Genomic DNA, 15,076 nt, shown 5'->3' with positions numbered 1-15,076 from the left:
AAGGTCTTTTGATGTCAATTTAGGCAAATGATTATGCAAGGAATATGTAAAAAAGAGACCAAGCCTTGAATACGTGTGATACCGAAATAAATAAACAAATGAAGAGATGAGTGGACGAATAATCTCTCTTATATATTAGTTGTCAAAAACTGAAAAATGAATAAAAAATATATCTATGTTTGTGAAGTTCACTACTGCAGTTCTAATTATTACCAACTACACTCGTATCAATTTACTCCTTCCTCTTAGGCGACAAATGAGACAGTTGTTCAGTCATCTATAACCAAAGGTAACTATCTATAACCAAAGGTAACTCATAAGTATTCGTATTAAAATAAAGGCGAAAATGGTTGTTGTAAACGACGGACCACAGATGAATTAGTGAGTTGTGAAAAATGAATTAGGGCTGCACTAGGCCTGATTAGGCAATTAAGGCTAAGTTGGGTGTCGATCTGCCGTCCCATGTCAATATTTAATTGCAGCTGGAATTCGACACCTTGCAGATCTTTATCGGTATGATTCCGAGTACGACGCCAGCGTGCATCAGGCCTTGTTGCAGAGATTGTGCCGAGTGGTGCATTGTGATCCGAATTCTGATGAGATGACCACTGCCCTGCATGGGGTCTCGGACGGCGGAAGTAGGATGCCGCCGAGTGCCTCAGGGTGAAGCATGAAGCAATCCAGCAGTTCATTGTGCGGCACCCCTCTGTCGTGGTACCATGAAACACTATCTCAAGTAAATGTCAATTCAGGAGATGGCGCAGATAGTCTGTATAGGAAGGAGGGACCTGTAAGGCAACATTGTGTCTTCCATGCACTTTATACTCGAGAGCTAAAAACACACAGATAGTGCCCCCGCGTAAGCTAGGATGTCAACGTACATCAACATGTTTACTACGTATGGACTAGACAAGAATCTGAGCCAATTGGTCTCGCTGTGAATCCAGTTGTATCAGCCTGCCCCGCTGAATCTTGCCTGCAGCCGTACGTGGTATAGAAGCCACAAAAACCACACCCCCATCCAACCCCTTATACCAAGCCAATTTGTCCAACACCCACGCCGCCAGCTCATCCGCCGAGGGTCGTACAGGACCAGGCACAGTCACCACATACGCCCGGGGCGCCTCCGTACTCCCGTCGGGGGCCGTAGTCCGAATTACGCCGACATCATGTACCCCCGCGTGCTCGAGGAGAACTGCTTCAATTTCCGCCGGCGGGACTGAGTACCCGCGCACTTTGATGAGTTCCTTGAGCCGACCCATGAGATAATAATGCCCCTCTTTCCGGTACCCTATGTCGCCTGTGCGGAACCAGCCATCAGCGGTCAGGGCGGCCGGGACGGCCGGCGAGGCTCGATATCCCAAGAACATTCCAGGCCCACGAATGAGAATCTCACCCGGCTGGTCGTCGCCCGTGATAGCCGGCGGAGCTGACGATATTATCTGTCTTACATCGTCCTCGTCGACGGGCTCTATGAGCCGCACCTCATATCCCATTGACCGCCCACCCATACCCCCAGCTGGCCGAGTGTCCCCGTAACGGTACTGCGTGACCACGCCCGCCTCCGTCATTCCATAGAATGTCGAGGCATAGGCTTCCGGGTGCAGGAGCGCCCGAAAACGTTGCAGGACTGTCTCCTCGATGGGGGCGCCCGCGATACCAACGTAGCGCAGCGAGTTGAGCCGTGCTCGCGCCGTGTCCGTATCCTGCGATAGGAGGATATGGACCATAGTGGGGACAAGGTAAGTCTCGGTAATAGCAAAGCGTTGCAGTGCGTCCAGAAAGTTTGTCACCTCGAAGCGGCGCAGGATGTGGACGGGATGGCCGTAGCGAATGGGGAAGATGGTCGTCCAGTAGTCGCCAAGTAGGTGGTGCACCGGCAGCGCAACGGCACGTTTTACCGCAAATGGGGGCTCGTATTGCACGGCTTCTATCTGCGACACCACGGCGGCGTGAGAGCGAGTCGCCGCTTTGGAGAGTCCGCTCGTCCCGCTGGTCAAAAACATGGTTGCCGGCGCTTGCTGTGCCGTGGCCTCGTCCAAAGTCTGCCAATCTGCTTCACCAAAGGACAGTAAGTCTTCGACGCGAAATAGCTCACTCGCAACTGTGGCCGGAGTGTTTACTAGTTCTGTAGCGACATCTGTGGCAGCGAATTGGACTAGACGGTCGATTGACGCTTCGTCCACAGTGCTGACACGTCGAGAAGGGCCTTCTGTGTCCTTCGCACAGGCTGAAAGAACCATGGGAAGACCGCCAGGATGGGTGAGAATGAAACGTGGCGACACAAGCTGGATTAGATGCTGCATCTCGTAGAGGGAGGTCGTATGGTTGCACGCCATATATATCCCGCCGGCCCCGATGATTCCCAATTGGAGAGCGGGATGGATTACCGTGTTGCCGCTTAGTTGGACTGGGACGCAGTCTCCTGCTTGCAGTCCATAGGCCTGAAATCCGGCCACCAGAGCACGCACTAGCTGCCGCAGTCCGCGGCCGTGAATAGCGCGGGAGGGTTGATCGGCGTCAATATAGAGCGGGTGTGTATCATTCACATAGGCGGGCTCGCCAAAGGCAAAACTGACCAGATCTGACATTTTGCGTGGGTGTCTGAGATGAGTGATGCTGCAAGGAGGACGGAGGCGAGTGAGCTATTTTATATAATTGTCAGGCCCCGTGATATGCCCTTGCCCTATCCATTTAATTCTACGATTTGACTCGTTTGCTGCATTGGTATATGAGTAGGGGTGGTATTATTATAATAATTCACCTTATAATAGCAGTCTCCCCAATGCGGGTTCATAGAAATCCGACTAAGAACCCCAACATAAAGTTCTAAATCTATGGATCAACCAAAAAAAAGACATCTTAAATAACAGTAGCTAATGACATGGTATCTATAGAAAGACATAACTTCTGTAGACAACTAGCATCCACCTATCAGCACGACATTGCCATCAAATTCCCCCTTCCTTCGCTTTCAAATTCTCCGCAGCCTCCCTCGCAATATCTCGAATACACGAACCACCCATCATCTGCACCACCGGTAAATCTACTGCCAGATGGCGGCCCATCCAGACCCGCAACTGCATCGCCATCATCGAGTCCCAACCCAGATCACCGAGTGGGGTGTCATCTGGGGGCGCAGCGTCGCGCGGGAGCTGTAGCTGGTGGCAGAGTTGGCGTGTGATAGCCTGGGCCATGAGCTCGGTGCCCTCTTGAAAATTGTCCGCCTGCTTCAGGGCCCGCTGAATGCGTTGTCGATCGGAGAGCGGCGCCGTAGTCGGGTCACGGGTCGCTGGCGCGTCAAGATCGGGCGCTAAGTGCCACATCTTAGGGTGGCGAGCGAATTCGTCAGTGGTCACAGAGCAATTGCTCGCTTGGCTCAATAGCGCGGTTACTTGCCAGTTGCCCTGACTGGCTCCGAGAATCGCTTGTGCCAGAGCCTCATGGGTTTCGGGTGGAACGAGGCATGTTGGAGACGTTGGAGAGGATTGCGGCGACAGGGCTGTGTTGTGATGGAGGATACTGGCTGCGATGCCGCGAATTCGTTGGCGGTGGATCAAGGCGGTACGGTAGGTTGACAAGGTGGAGGAGGACCAGAATGGCGTCGTGGATGGTGGGCTGAGCTCGTCGAGGGCGACGAAGAAATCAAGCGCTGGACTGAAATCAATCGCGCTTAGGAGGCGGAGGCTGATGCTGGACTCGATACTTCCCAGGATTACACCTGCGACGGCTGGACCGTCTCGTGCGGCGCTTTCGGTCAGTTGCGCGAGATCGCTGCTCCCCCGTGAGTTAGAGCATTGGCATTGCTGTTGGTGGATTAGGGAAAAAACATACCGGATAGAGAGATCGACAAGCCTGATCCGTGAGCCCATCTCCGTCTTCCACGCTGCTTCAACATCCGTATCGATCAGGATCACATGCTGTGCACCACGAGATAACATCCACTCACACACTGATTGAGCAAGTGGTGTCGACAAATGCAGGAGGTATGATCGGTGCGGAGAGAACGTGATGGTTTGGTGGGCGAGGCGCACCCATGCAGGAACGAGGGATTGGGCCGTCCAGTCGAGCACCACACCAGAGGTGGCTGAGATGTCCTGGCAATGCTGGCGGAGATCCTGGAGAGAAATCACCGGCGTCTGGGTTTTGGAAGAGGATGAACAAGGTGACTGCATAAGCCCAACTACCGTATCCAACCCTTTGCCCAGGCCGCGACGATACGAAAGGCCTGATGTTTTGCTGACAGGGATGCAATGCGACACGATGCTCACAGGGGTGTCTTGATCCTGGGATAGAGCGTTGGAGACGAGGGACATGAAGGCCTTATGGGCTGGGTTGAGGCTTCCTAACCCTGTGATGTGGCAAGAAAGGAGCTGTTGTCGGAGTTTTCGCCTGGAACTGTGCATTGGTAGGAAAATACACTCGGACTGGTCATTATACTCGCTAGGGCGGCTAGTGCTGAAAAGCACAGTCTTCCCTGTCGACCAGCGAGGCTTTTTATTACACCTCTCTCGACCGGCGAGACCTCATGTATTAATATCACCGATCCAGGAGGAAACTGTTCTATCAAATACAGCGCGTTCAGTCCGGCGGCTACGTCAGCGAGATATGTCGGTTCCTGAACAGCGGAGAGTCCTTTGGGAACCTCGCAACACCAGTCCGGCGGAGAGGAAATTGTGCCGCAATGGACATTAGTCAGAGCTAGCATCCGACTCTGAGACTGCTGGTCCCAGCCGAGGACAAGATGGAGGAAACACCCAGCAACGGGAATGGCGCCGATGGTGGAGAACCGCACAGATAGACGGATATCTCCCGGGTTCATGACGCCGTCAGCAAATACATGACCGGCAACAAGGGAAAAGCCGGTGGCGTCGCCTGACGATGCTTGGTACTGTATCTGTGCCTGCCCCGCTGGGACCATATCCTGATAGGGGTGGAGGCGGCGATTCAGAGCCGCATGTGGGACTTGCCGGGGTATTTCTAGAACGCCCCCACGTAGCCGGATATCATTCTCAGAGGTACCTGCCAGCACCGAGTAGCCGGACAGCCCTCGCTGACTGTATATCCACTGCAGTAGGAGTGTCGCCAAGGCATCGGGGGCAGCGGTACGAGCATTGGGGAGATGGACGAGTCGAATGCGGGCGAGGTTGGTAGCGAGCAGATCGTGAATTCCGCACTGATCAAGATGGCCATCGTCCTCCGTAACCCATAGCACGGGCCCGTTGCTTAGAGCGAGTAATTGTTCAGTCACTGCCTGCTGTCTAGTGGTCCATGGAGTAGAACCTTCCATGACCAGAACCGCCGAGGCGAGGCCCAAAACGTCCCGATCAGGATCCGACTGCAGAAAAACCTCGCGGATCGCCCCAAAGATGGGGGACAACAAGGGGCTGACAGCTGGAATTGTGGGCCCGGGGCTCACAACCACCAACGATCCCCCCAACGGCAGGCTTGTTCTTGCCAAAGGGTCTCGTAACAGCCGCAGGTTTTCGTCCACTGCCTGTGAGACCATGATGGAATATCCTGATAACGCCACTTCATGGAGTGGATTAGCCGTGTCAACCCCCCCCAAAGCCCGCTGTCGCCAGCTGCACATCCCACTCGCCGCGGGTTCGTATGTGCACGCCCGGCCGGAATGCAAGATGCACTCGCTTGGGATCCGTGGCTGCAATGACGACTAGGTATCCTCCAACCCGCAACCGCTGTCGGATCGCATGCAGGGCCGGTACGATCTCCGCCGCGCGATCGAGTGTCTCGTTCACAAGCACCACGTCGTATGCCGAATCTCTGATCCCCTGGGACGCCATCTCGATCTCCAAATCCTCCACAGGATCAGATACAGAGAGGCAACAGTGGCCGCGGCATGACAGGCTGGAAATACCATCCGACAAAATACTTGCCGGCGCAGGCTCACCCGCCGGACCAAGTTCAAGCAGCTGCAGCTGCGGGTATCGATGACAGAACTGCGCAACCACTCTCTCCACCCGCTCATACCTGAGATGGCGTGGTTGCGCGCTACATACCTGGGAGATGGGATCCGGAGATGGGATAATCGAGTCCAGGGTCAAGGAGAGAAATTGGGATAGTTGTTGCCCAGCCCGATCTGTTCGGATCATATCATCGTCCCAAGGCGCCTCACGAAGCTGAGCGCGCAAGGAAGCAGGGGTATCCGCAAGCCACTCCGGGTATATTATGTCTTCACTGAACAGCTGATCCATCCAAGTAACGCAAGTCCCTAGTTGAGCGCCGATCGCCCGCCACTTTTCTGCCGTGGACTGCTCTATGGCCTGTCGAAGGTACATCAGGGCCAGACGGTCACAGCGAAGCACAGACTCCTCAAGGAAGCGCGAGCAGAGGGAGGAACCACTCGTCGCATCCGGGTGCAGCGGTTGCCAGGTGGTTTCATGGAAGATAGGAGAAGAGCCCGTAGGATTCGCCGCGCGAGATATCCTTATGCCCTCGAGCTGCACGAAGCCGTGGCCCGCTACATCGAACAAATCGACCGCACCCCAGATTACGTGCTCCTCCTCTCTTTCTACGACCGCATCGGCTCTGATCTCAGAAATTCCGAAGCTGCACGGGTTGATGGCGATGTGCTCAATACTACGCAGGGCTGGCGGTGCCCCCTCACACCCTGTCTCCTGTGTTCCTTGCACGAGTAAATGAAGAGCTGCATGGAGAGTGGCGGGGTGAAGATAGATACCGCCGCCTGGTTCGTTCCCAGTGTTGGCTTTCGCCAGGACGGCCGACTTGACCGTCGAACCCAATTCGGGCTCCATTCGGAGCGGAAGCAGAGAGGATTCTAGCGGACCGAGCGTAATCACCAGGTTCCCGTAAACAATACGTTGAAGACCTTTCTCATCCACCGCGGCAAGACAGGTAAAGGCAGCGGTGATCTCGCGCGCGGTATCAACGGCCGCATGCACCGTACTAAGTTGGAAAAGTAGTTCCACTCCGGGGCCTGGGTCGGGGGCCGGGATCTGCCCATTTATCTCGAGGTTGGATATGCGGACGAAACGGAGATTCTGCTTACCCACCAGCTGGACTGCGGCCTCGACAGCCATCGACACGTACAGGGCCGGGCTAACAGGCCCTGTGGAGAGCCAGGAGAGCTCCTCGCGGCGGATATATGTACGCCACAGCCGGTCAGTTCCACCGGCTTGCACGCACGAGATGCCGAGTAGGGCATTGGGTCGCACGTGCCCGTGCGCCTTTCCATGAGACCAGCGAGGTTCGGTCCAGTACTGCTCCAGATGATCGAAAGGATAGACCGGCAAGTCCCGTAAGAGAGCACGACGAGAGCTGTGGGGATTGTCATAGAACAGAGCACGGCAAGGCGCCAGCATCAAAGCACTCGGGCCGAGGTGAGCCCAGAGGTTGCCAATAGCATGGGCAAGGGTCTGAATACTGCTGGTCTGGCGACGGCCCATGGCGATATAGGCCGGAGCGGAGACCGACCCACGTTGGCTAGAGATTGTCCGCAGCACAGGGTTGCGCAGAGTCGAATGGGCGCCGATCTCGATAACGGCGTCCAATGCAGAGGAGGTATGGGTCACGGCCGTCCGGATGGCCTGCGCAAAGTGGACAGGCCGGAGCATGTTCTCCGTCCAGTATGCGCTGTCGACGAGATCCTCTCGCTGGACCTCGCGGTCCAGATACACACTGGACACCCAGCGGGCCTTGCTCGGTGGGTGGATTTCGATGGAACAGGCGTGGAGGGCCTGTTGGTAGAGTTCGGCGCAGGGTGCCATGTGTGCCGAGTGATAAGCAATGTCTACCGGCAGCATCACGGGACTTTTCTCGAGACTCTGTAAGAGCCAGTGCAGTTCCCACAGCACGTCAACATCTCCAGACAAGGTGACGCTGGACGGCGAGTTATAGGCGCCGACAGTCACCTTTCCGTGGTATGGTGGCTGATGGCATATTGCTGCGGCTTGCGACCACGTCACATCCACGGCCATCATCGCTCCCGCTGGCCCATTACCCCCGTTCTGACTGGCAAACCCGCGCAGGTACGCCACTCGCATGGCGTCTTGCGCGCTTAGCATGCCGGCGGCATAGGCTGCGGCGATCTCGCCGGACGAGTGGCCTACGACCAAGTCAAAACATACCCCCAGGGAGCGCAGGAGATTCGTTTGAATGATCTGAACTGCCGTCAATAAAGACTGAGCAATCAGTGGCTCCCGTAGGCGCGATGAAGAGGAGGGCGCCGATAGCTCGTCATGGAGGCTGAAGTGCGGCCGATAGGGCTCGGGCAGCCCATCGAGCGAATCTTGGAACTCCTTCATCCAGCCCTGGGCAGCTGGACAGGCCTTCAACAGATCGACTCCCATCTGCGCCCACTGTACCCCCTGACCGGTGAACACGCCTAAGATCCGAGGGGCGCGGTTCAAGTCCCTGGCCCGGATCACGGGTGCATTGATCGACCCTGCCTTCAGCAGGGATGCAATCTGATCGACCTCTCGCAATAGTTCTTTCCTTCCATCAGCCACCAAAACTACCCGGTGGCTTAAAGCAGATCGACGGGTCAATAGGGTGTCTGCTAGATCTTCCAAGTCGATCTCCGGGTTCTGGCGAAGGAACTGAGCAAAGCGCTCGACAAGAGTGCCAATGGCCCGGTCCGATGCCGCGGATAAGCAAAGTGGCAGCCTAAATAGGGCTCCGGCGCGCGGCTGGTCATGATCAGGCCCGGACGAGGGCGGATCATAGCTGTCGAGGATTACATGGACGTTCGTCCCTCCAAAGCCGAACGAGTTGACCGAGGCACGTCGAGGCACGCCCGCTGGACGATCCGGCCAAGAAATGCAGCTGTCTGGCACTCGAAGGTGTGAGGTTAGAGGTTTGATCTTGGGGTTGATCTCCTGCAGGAGGCGGTTGGGAGTAATGGTGCCGTATTGAACGCTTAAAGACGCCTTGATCAGACCCGCCAACCCAGCTGTGGCCTCGGTATGCCCGATAACGGTTTTGATAGACCCAACATAGAGAAAGTCCGCATCCTTGGCCCCGTCGAAGAATGCATTGTAGATAGCCGTAGCCTCCTGTGGATCACCCGCCTTCGTGCCAGTGCCATGAGCCTCAAAGTACTGACATCGGTCGCGGGGAGAGCGCGCATCGAGCCCAATACTGGTATAGGTGCGTTCAATCAGCCGCTGCTGGGCCTTGCCATTGGGCATCAGGATGCCCAAAGTCCGTCCGTCCGCGTTAGTTCCCGTGGCACGAATCAAGCTCTCGATCTGATCCCCGTCTGCGACAGCGTCGCTGAGTCTCTTAAGCACCACGGCAGCGACCCCCTCTCCGCGCCCGTATCCATCGGCCTTGACGTCCCACATGCGACATTGCCCTGATGGGGACAACATACCCGTTTTGGCGGCGGTGATGAAAATATCCGGCGTGAGGAGCAGATTGCTGGCCGCGACGACAGCTGTCGAGCATTCGCCGCGACGCAAGGACTCGACTGCCTGGTGTACGGCCAAGAGGCTCGACGAGCACCCAGTGTTCACTGATAGCGACGGCCCGGTCCAGTCGAAATAGTAGGATACGCGGTTCGCCAGCATTGAGGGCGAATTGCCAACCAAGGCGTATGGAGGATAGGCGCCCACATCAGCGGATTGAAGCTGTCCGTAGTCATTGTGCAGATATCCACAGAACACGCCGGTGGCCGAGCCCCGCAAGGCATCGAGACGAAAGCCGCCTTGTTCGAGGGCCTCGTAGACGGTCTCCAGTAAAAGCCGCTGCTGAGGATCCATGGCCCGGGCTTCGGCGGGAGAAACATTGAACAAGGCGGCGTCAAAGTGTTGGATATCCTCCTCGAGGAAATACCCACATCGTACATTCGTGGTCCCATGGTGGTCCACGTCCGGATGGTAGACCGCATCAATTTGAAATCGATCCGCGGGCACCTCCTGGGACAAGTCTCGTGGCTGACACAACAACTGCCAGAGCTTCGATGGTGAAGTGGAGGCACCGGGAAACCGACAACCTGTCCCCACAATCGCAATCGGTTCATTCATTTCCGCTCAGCGATGTGTTCTTTCCAGAGCATCGTGATCCCTGGGTTCGATTTATGGTCTTTGCTTCGGTGAAGTTTCTTGTCGTGGGTCTACAGAAGCATGCGTCGAGATCGCTTCTGTAAGGGGGCCCCAAATCGAAGGCAAGGAGGCAAGCAAACAAATGCATCTGAATACATGAAGCTATACTGGATTGTGCATTGCTTTGCATTATACCCGCGATTTCATACAAAGTACTTGTGTGGCTGACTGCAATAGCTTCCCGGATAAGGGATAGTTCTGTCTTACCAAAAGGCATCAGAAACTCGAACATTATACAATCCCTTGAAAGCAGTCTATACGCAGCTCATATACAAACAATACAACCACGCGGGAATAACACTTTTCCGGTATACCGAGGTAGATTTCATGGAATCCATGGCGACATGGCTACTGGTCTACGATGAATATGAGGAAATAGATCATACAAGGCACACCGCCAGCCCGAGAAAAACAGATCCCGATACGACAGGTCGAAGATGAAGACACGCCTGCAAAGAACTCGCGGGCTCTATACATCAGTCCCATCCTCAGCCTCCGATAGACCAATTCCATCTAATCTCTCCGTCCATCATGGATGCCGGACTTACATCCCGGCCAGAAGGACCTCAACCATACACGCGAAAACTGCCCACACCCCCAACTTGACATTCTGCTTGTGCACAAAGCCCCCAGTCTCTGGACGGGCCGGATCAAACTGGTGGAATTGCGAGAAATACGCGATCGTCCACACACCCATCCACGAAAACCACAACCAGGTTGACTCGACATCCACCAACACCCAGATAATATTCCCCAGGACCAGAACGCCAAGGGCAACGATAAATGCGTGAATATTCTGCCCGGCTAGCACGTACATGGAGTGCACGTCCAGTTTGCGGTCGTCCCCAACATCCTGGTAACTGTAGGCCGTATTGTAGTACAATGTCCAAATGAACATCAGAAACGACAGCGGCAAAGCGCGCTGAATGGATTCCAGGAGACCCAAACGCTCCGGATAGTAGATGGCAGCCCATCCGGATACCACCAGCGGCAAACCCAGCGCACCAAGGACGAATTGGGGGTAGATATACCATTTCCGGGCGGCGGGCCGTTTCCCGAACGGATACCAAGCTGTTCCGATCGTCTCGAAGGCCAACGCAAACCCCAACCTTCGCAGAAATTAGCTAGCCGTTCGTTCAATAGGTGAGAGCCCAGATACTTGACCTACACTGATGGATTGTCCACTGCGGAGCGAAGAATTGCACCCGCAGCGAGATACTGGATGGCCATCCAGATGAGCGCATGCGAGACTCGCACCTGCCCCGAGGCTAATGGGCGGTTCTTGGTGCGTTCCACTTTGGCATCGATGTCACAGTCGATCCAGTCGTTCCAAACCATGCCCGCGCCGCTGAAGACGTAGCAGTGTAGGGCGCATTTCAGGGCCTGGCTGAAAACGAATCCAAGACTGACTTCATTGGGATTCTGGCGTAGCCGCAATGCGCCAGCCAGCAAGGTTGTGAAGACTTTCGGAGCCTGTATCAGGATACGGTCATCGTGGATAATTATAAGACAACATTTACTCACTGGATGGAAAGAGAGCAAGCAGGGAGTTGTATCGGTCGAATCGAGAGAGTCGAATGAGGCTCCAACAAGCATGCGAGAAACCTAGGGACGAAATGGGTTTTTCTGAATCCATGATCATGCTTGGGGGAGGGGGACAGCCACTGTATTTGCGCTATTTTGTATCTAGTCTGGTGGTGATTGGAGATGAAAGGCGAGAGGGGTCGAGGTAGTTATTCGCTTCCCTGAGAGGCGAAGCATCCGAAATGGAGATATCTCGTCCATGAACGCACAGCTGCACCGTCATGTGTGACTGTCAAGTTGACGGGACGAACCGGTCTACGTGCCAGTATCCCCGTGCATAAGCAAGGGTATAACTCATGCTGCCTTATGAGGTCCCCTCTCCCTTGCTTTTATCTCGTGGTGGCTTTCCATGGCTTCGTGGCTAGCTGAATGCTCCCCCTTCTTCTTCCAACGCAAAAAGGTTGTGTTTTATCCGGTCATTGAGTGCGATGAAGCAGTAGTCCTTGTAAATGACACTGCCGGCGAAAATGGAGAGGAATTCATTCCGCGTCGTCATCGTTGGCGGCTCGATAGCAGGGCTTACACTTGCCCATTGTCTCGCTCGTGCCGGCATAGACTACGTGGTTCTGGAGAAGCGTGGCGAAGTGGCTCCTCAGGAAGGTGCCTCGGTTGGAATTATGCCCAACGGGGCGCGGATTTTGCAACAGCTGGGCCTTTACGATGCGCTAGAGGAGCTGGTTCATCCACTGGAGGAAGCCCATGTTGTCTATCCCGATGGCTTCCGCTATACTAGCCAGTATCCTCGGGTCCTGCGCGAGCGGTTCGGATATTCACTGGCCTTTCTCGACCGGCAGCAGGTGTTAGCTATCCTCGCCGACCGTCTGCCTCATCCAGACCGATTACGCACCGGGACCGCCGTGGAGCGGCTGGAGGGTCAAGGCGACGGCCGTCCATTGCGCGTGTACTGTCGCGACGGGTCGTCCTACGAGGGGGACCTGATCGTGGGCGCCGACGGAGTCCACAGTGTAGTGCGCAAAGCGATGTGGCAGATGTCTGGAATCTCCGCCCAGCAGGAGCAACAGCGTACGCTTTCTTTCTGTATAATGGATGCGAGAGAACTAATTCATGGATGACCTAGGCATGCGGGTGCAATACGCCTGTGTCTTCGGTATCTCTTCGCCAGCACCTAATGTATGTGCCGGGCAGCAGATCACCAGTTACAGCCATGGACGGAGCATCCTGAGCGTGGTGGGCAAACATGGACGCATCTACTGGTTCTTGTTCCGCCGACTCTCGCACGACTACCATTACGGCAATGCACCGCGGTTTTCGCGCGAGGATGCCATTCAGTATTGCACGTCGCTGGCGCGTGAGCCATACTGGCAGGATACGAGCTTCGGAGACCTTTGGGAACGGCGTGTCATGTTCAACATGACCGCGGTGGAAGAGTATGTGCTGAAGCAGTGGCACTACGGCCAGGTCGTCTGTATCGGGGACAGCGCTCACAAGATCGCTCCGCACACGGGCCAGGGCGCCAACTGTGCCATGGAAGATGCAGCCGTACTCTCCTCGCTGCTGGTTCAACAGCTGCAACAGCCTAGTCGGAAGACAGTTCCATCCCTGGCCGAGTGGGAGCATATGTTCACCGCTTTTACTCAGCTGCGTCGCAAGCGCACCTTGCAGGTGGCTCATGCAGCCGGCATGGCGATGCGTCTCCACGCCTTGGAAGGCCTTTTCCGGCGCGTTCTCGCTCGCTACTATCTCCCATACGCCAAAGACATGCCGGCTGATCGAGCTTCTAAGGGCATTGCTGACGCCCCTCTGCTGAGATTTCTTCCGGTTCCAGAGCGCTCCGGCCCAGGCTGGGTGCTGTTCGCCTCCGAGGCTAAGACGCGAAGTCCGGTTGCCCGGTCATTCCTGCTGACGGTGATTGGGGTGGGTATTTTATGGATGAATCTACGCTGAGAGAGACACAATTACTAAAGCTTAGACGAAATGTTCATTAAGATCTTCAACAACCTCCTCCTTTGTTTCCATAGACTTGCTATTCCCGTCTCGCTGTTTCGTACAACGGTCTGCCCCACTACACGTTGTTGTGACCCTTCCACATAATCTGAGTCACCCCGTTGAAGATTGGCAGCAAAGTTGTGTACACGCGTGCCTCTGAAGCGGCGTACCGGTTGAAGTTGTGGACAGGGTCTGCCCATGAAACATAGACTGGGTGTTTTTCCTCCTTCATCTTCGTCAGCAACGACTCTTCGACGACGCTGCCTTCGTGTAAGGCTGCAAAGGCCATTAGTAACTAGACATACAGCCCCACAAAACTATGCTTTACGACTCACTGTCATCCACTAAAATCACTCCATGGCGGGACAGCAACTTGTGGTCCAGAATGAAGCGGGTGTAGTCCTCATACTCATCGTTCGCAGCGTCGATGTAGATAAGATCAAATTCTCCCTCAAGAGTCGTCAGCCTGGCGATTCCCGGTGAGTGCAAGGTTAGCTGAGTTTGTACTGTGCCGTTGTTCGGAGATGGCGGGCAAAACATACATCTTCAGACATTCTCCCTGGATGGTTCGAATGCGATCGGTAGCTCCATGGCGGATGAAGGCATCCTGCGCAATCTTCAAGAATTTCTCGGAGACATCGATACTGATAATGTCTGCCTGGGTGTCCTTGGTTGCCTCGTAGAACGCCAATGCACTGACGCCTGTGAACGTGCCGAGTTCAAGGACTATCTCTCGTCACAGTGATGTCAGTAGAGAAATATCTACCCGTGGTGTGCATGGTCTGGCTCACCTCGGGTAGGGCGAAGTGCGCGCGTGAAGCTGATCAACCACGAGCATTGGGGAGTTGAAGGGGCCATCACCGCTTCGTGGTCGAACTCTTTGTCAGTCAACTCGAGCTGTGCTGCCACGCTGGCGGGAAGGGCACTGCTGTAGGTATCGCAGTACGTTCCTGCGGACCCCACCTGGCTTTTGTTCATGGGAATCATACAAGCGTCCCTCATCTTGATATCGTTTACTTGTTGTTGTTTGTTGACGGTTGTGGTTGGAATTGAGCGGGAGAGGTCTTTTGTAAGCGTATCGGCTAGATTGGAGTGGAACAGAAAACCCTACACCCACTGCATGCGCCAAATGTTTCATTCATTGTCATGTTGCGTGTCTAAAGGGGATTGGATAGGGCGCCGATATGTAACTCCCGAGGTTGGTGAGTAAGGGGCTTGCATGCAACATGCGGGCTCGGTTATAACCGACAATCTTTCCAATTACTTGATGAAAATAAAGAAGGATCCCTATGTCCCATCTAGTCCGGCTTGACGTTCAAAAGTCAATAGCATCGAGGCTATCAACTATAGTCCAGGACATGACAATTTCCGTGATGGACTCGCAGATTCATGCTGAGTCGACGGTCGATGTCTTGATAGTAGGCGCAGTACGTCAACCCGGAACGCGCTCTCGCTGAGAG

At 55.1% G+C, this 15,076-nt stretch overlaps 5 protein-coding genes across 5 annotated transcripts; 1 reads left to right on the top strand and 4 right to left on the bottom strand.

The window, feature by feature from the left end:
* Positions 1-905: 905 nt before the first annotated feature.
* N7509_011403 (adenylate-forming enzyme) lies at positions 906-2,591 on the bottom strand (the record flags this gene model as incomplete). The annotated part of the gene is made up of 1 exon (XM_056636040.1): positions 906-2,591. One exon carries the CDS (start codon positions 2,589-2,591, stop codon positions 906-908), a length of 1,686 nt encoding a protein of 561 aa, XP_056486660.1.
* A 360-nt stretch (positions 2,592-2,951) lies between these two features.
* pyr2 (non-reducing polyketide synthase pyr2) lies at positions 2,952-10,007 on the bottom strand (the record flags this gene model as incomplete). The annotated part of the gene is made up of 5 exons (XM_056636039.1): positions 2,952-3,774; positions 3,835-4,392; positions 4,575-5,532; positions 5,603-5,939; positions 6,021-10,007. The coding sequence occupies 5 exons, from the start codon at positions 10,005-10,007 to the stop codon at positions 2,952-2,954; spliced, it is 6,663 nt and encodes a 2,220-aa protein (XP_056486659.1).
* A 622-nt stretch (positions 10,008-10,629) lies between these two features.
* pyr6 (polyprenyltransferase pyr6) lies at positions 10,630-11,727 on the bottom strand (the record flags this gene model as incomplete). The annotated part of the gene is made up of 3 exons (XM_056636038.1): positions 10,630-11,194; positions 11,254-11,548; positions 11,610-11,727. The coding sequence occupies 3 exons, from the start codon at positions 11,725-11,727 to the stop codon at positions 10,630-10,632; spliced, it is 978 nt and encodes a 325-aa protein (XP_056486658.1).
* Positions 11,728-12,136: 409 nt separating this feature from the next.
* On the top strand, positions 12,137-13,544 carry pyr5 (FAD-dependent monooxygenase pyr5; the record flags this gene model as incomplete). Its single annotated transcript, XM_056636037.1, has 2 exons — positions 12,137-12,692; positions 12,748-13,544. Coding segments are annotated over 2 exons (1,353 nt in total), but the record flags the coding sequence as incomplete, so codon positions are not given.
* Positions 13,545-13,692: 148 nt separating this feature from the next.
* Positions 13,693-14,764, bottom strand: N7509_011399 (O-methyltransferase; the record flags this gene model as incomplete). The annotated part of the gene is made up of 5 exons (XM_056636036.1): positions 13,693-13,892; positions 13,952-14,082; positions 14,159-14,342; positions 14,408-14,680; positions 14,734-14,764. The coding sequence occupies 5 exons, from the start codon at positions 14,762-14,764 to the stop codon at positions 13,693-13,695; spliced, it is 819 nt and encodes a 272-aa protein (XP_056486656.1).
* Positions 14,765-15,076: the final 312 nt, after the last annotated feature.

The sequence above is a fragment of the Penicillium cosmopolitanum genome (genome assembly GCF_028827165.1).
Source record: "Penicillium cosmopolitanum strain IBT 29677 chromosome Unknown utg000009l:1.0-9042332.0:1.0-9050551.0, whole genome shotgun sequence".
Taxonomy (NCBI): Eukaryota; Fungi; Ascomycota; class Eurotiomycetes; order Eurotiales; family Aspergillaceae; genus Penicillium; species Penicillium cosmopolitanum.
The sequence above is the reverse complement of the archived record's forward strand: the minus strand, read 5'-3'. Positions and strand labels throughout refer to the sequence as shown.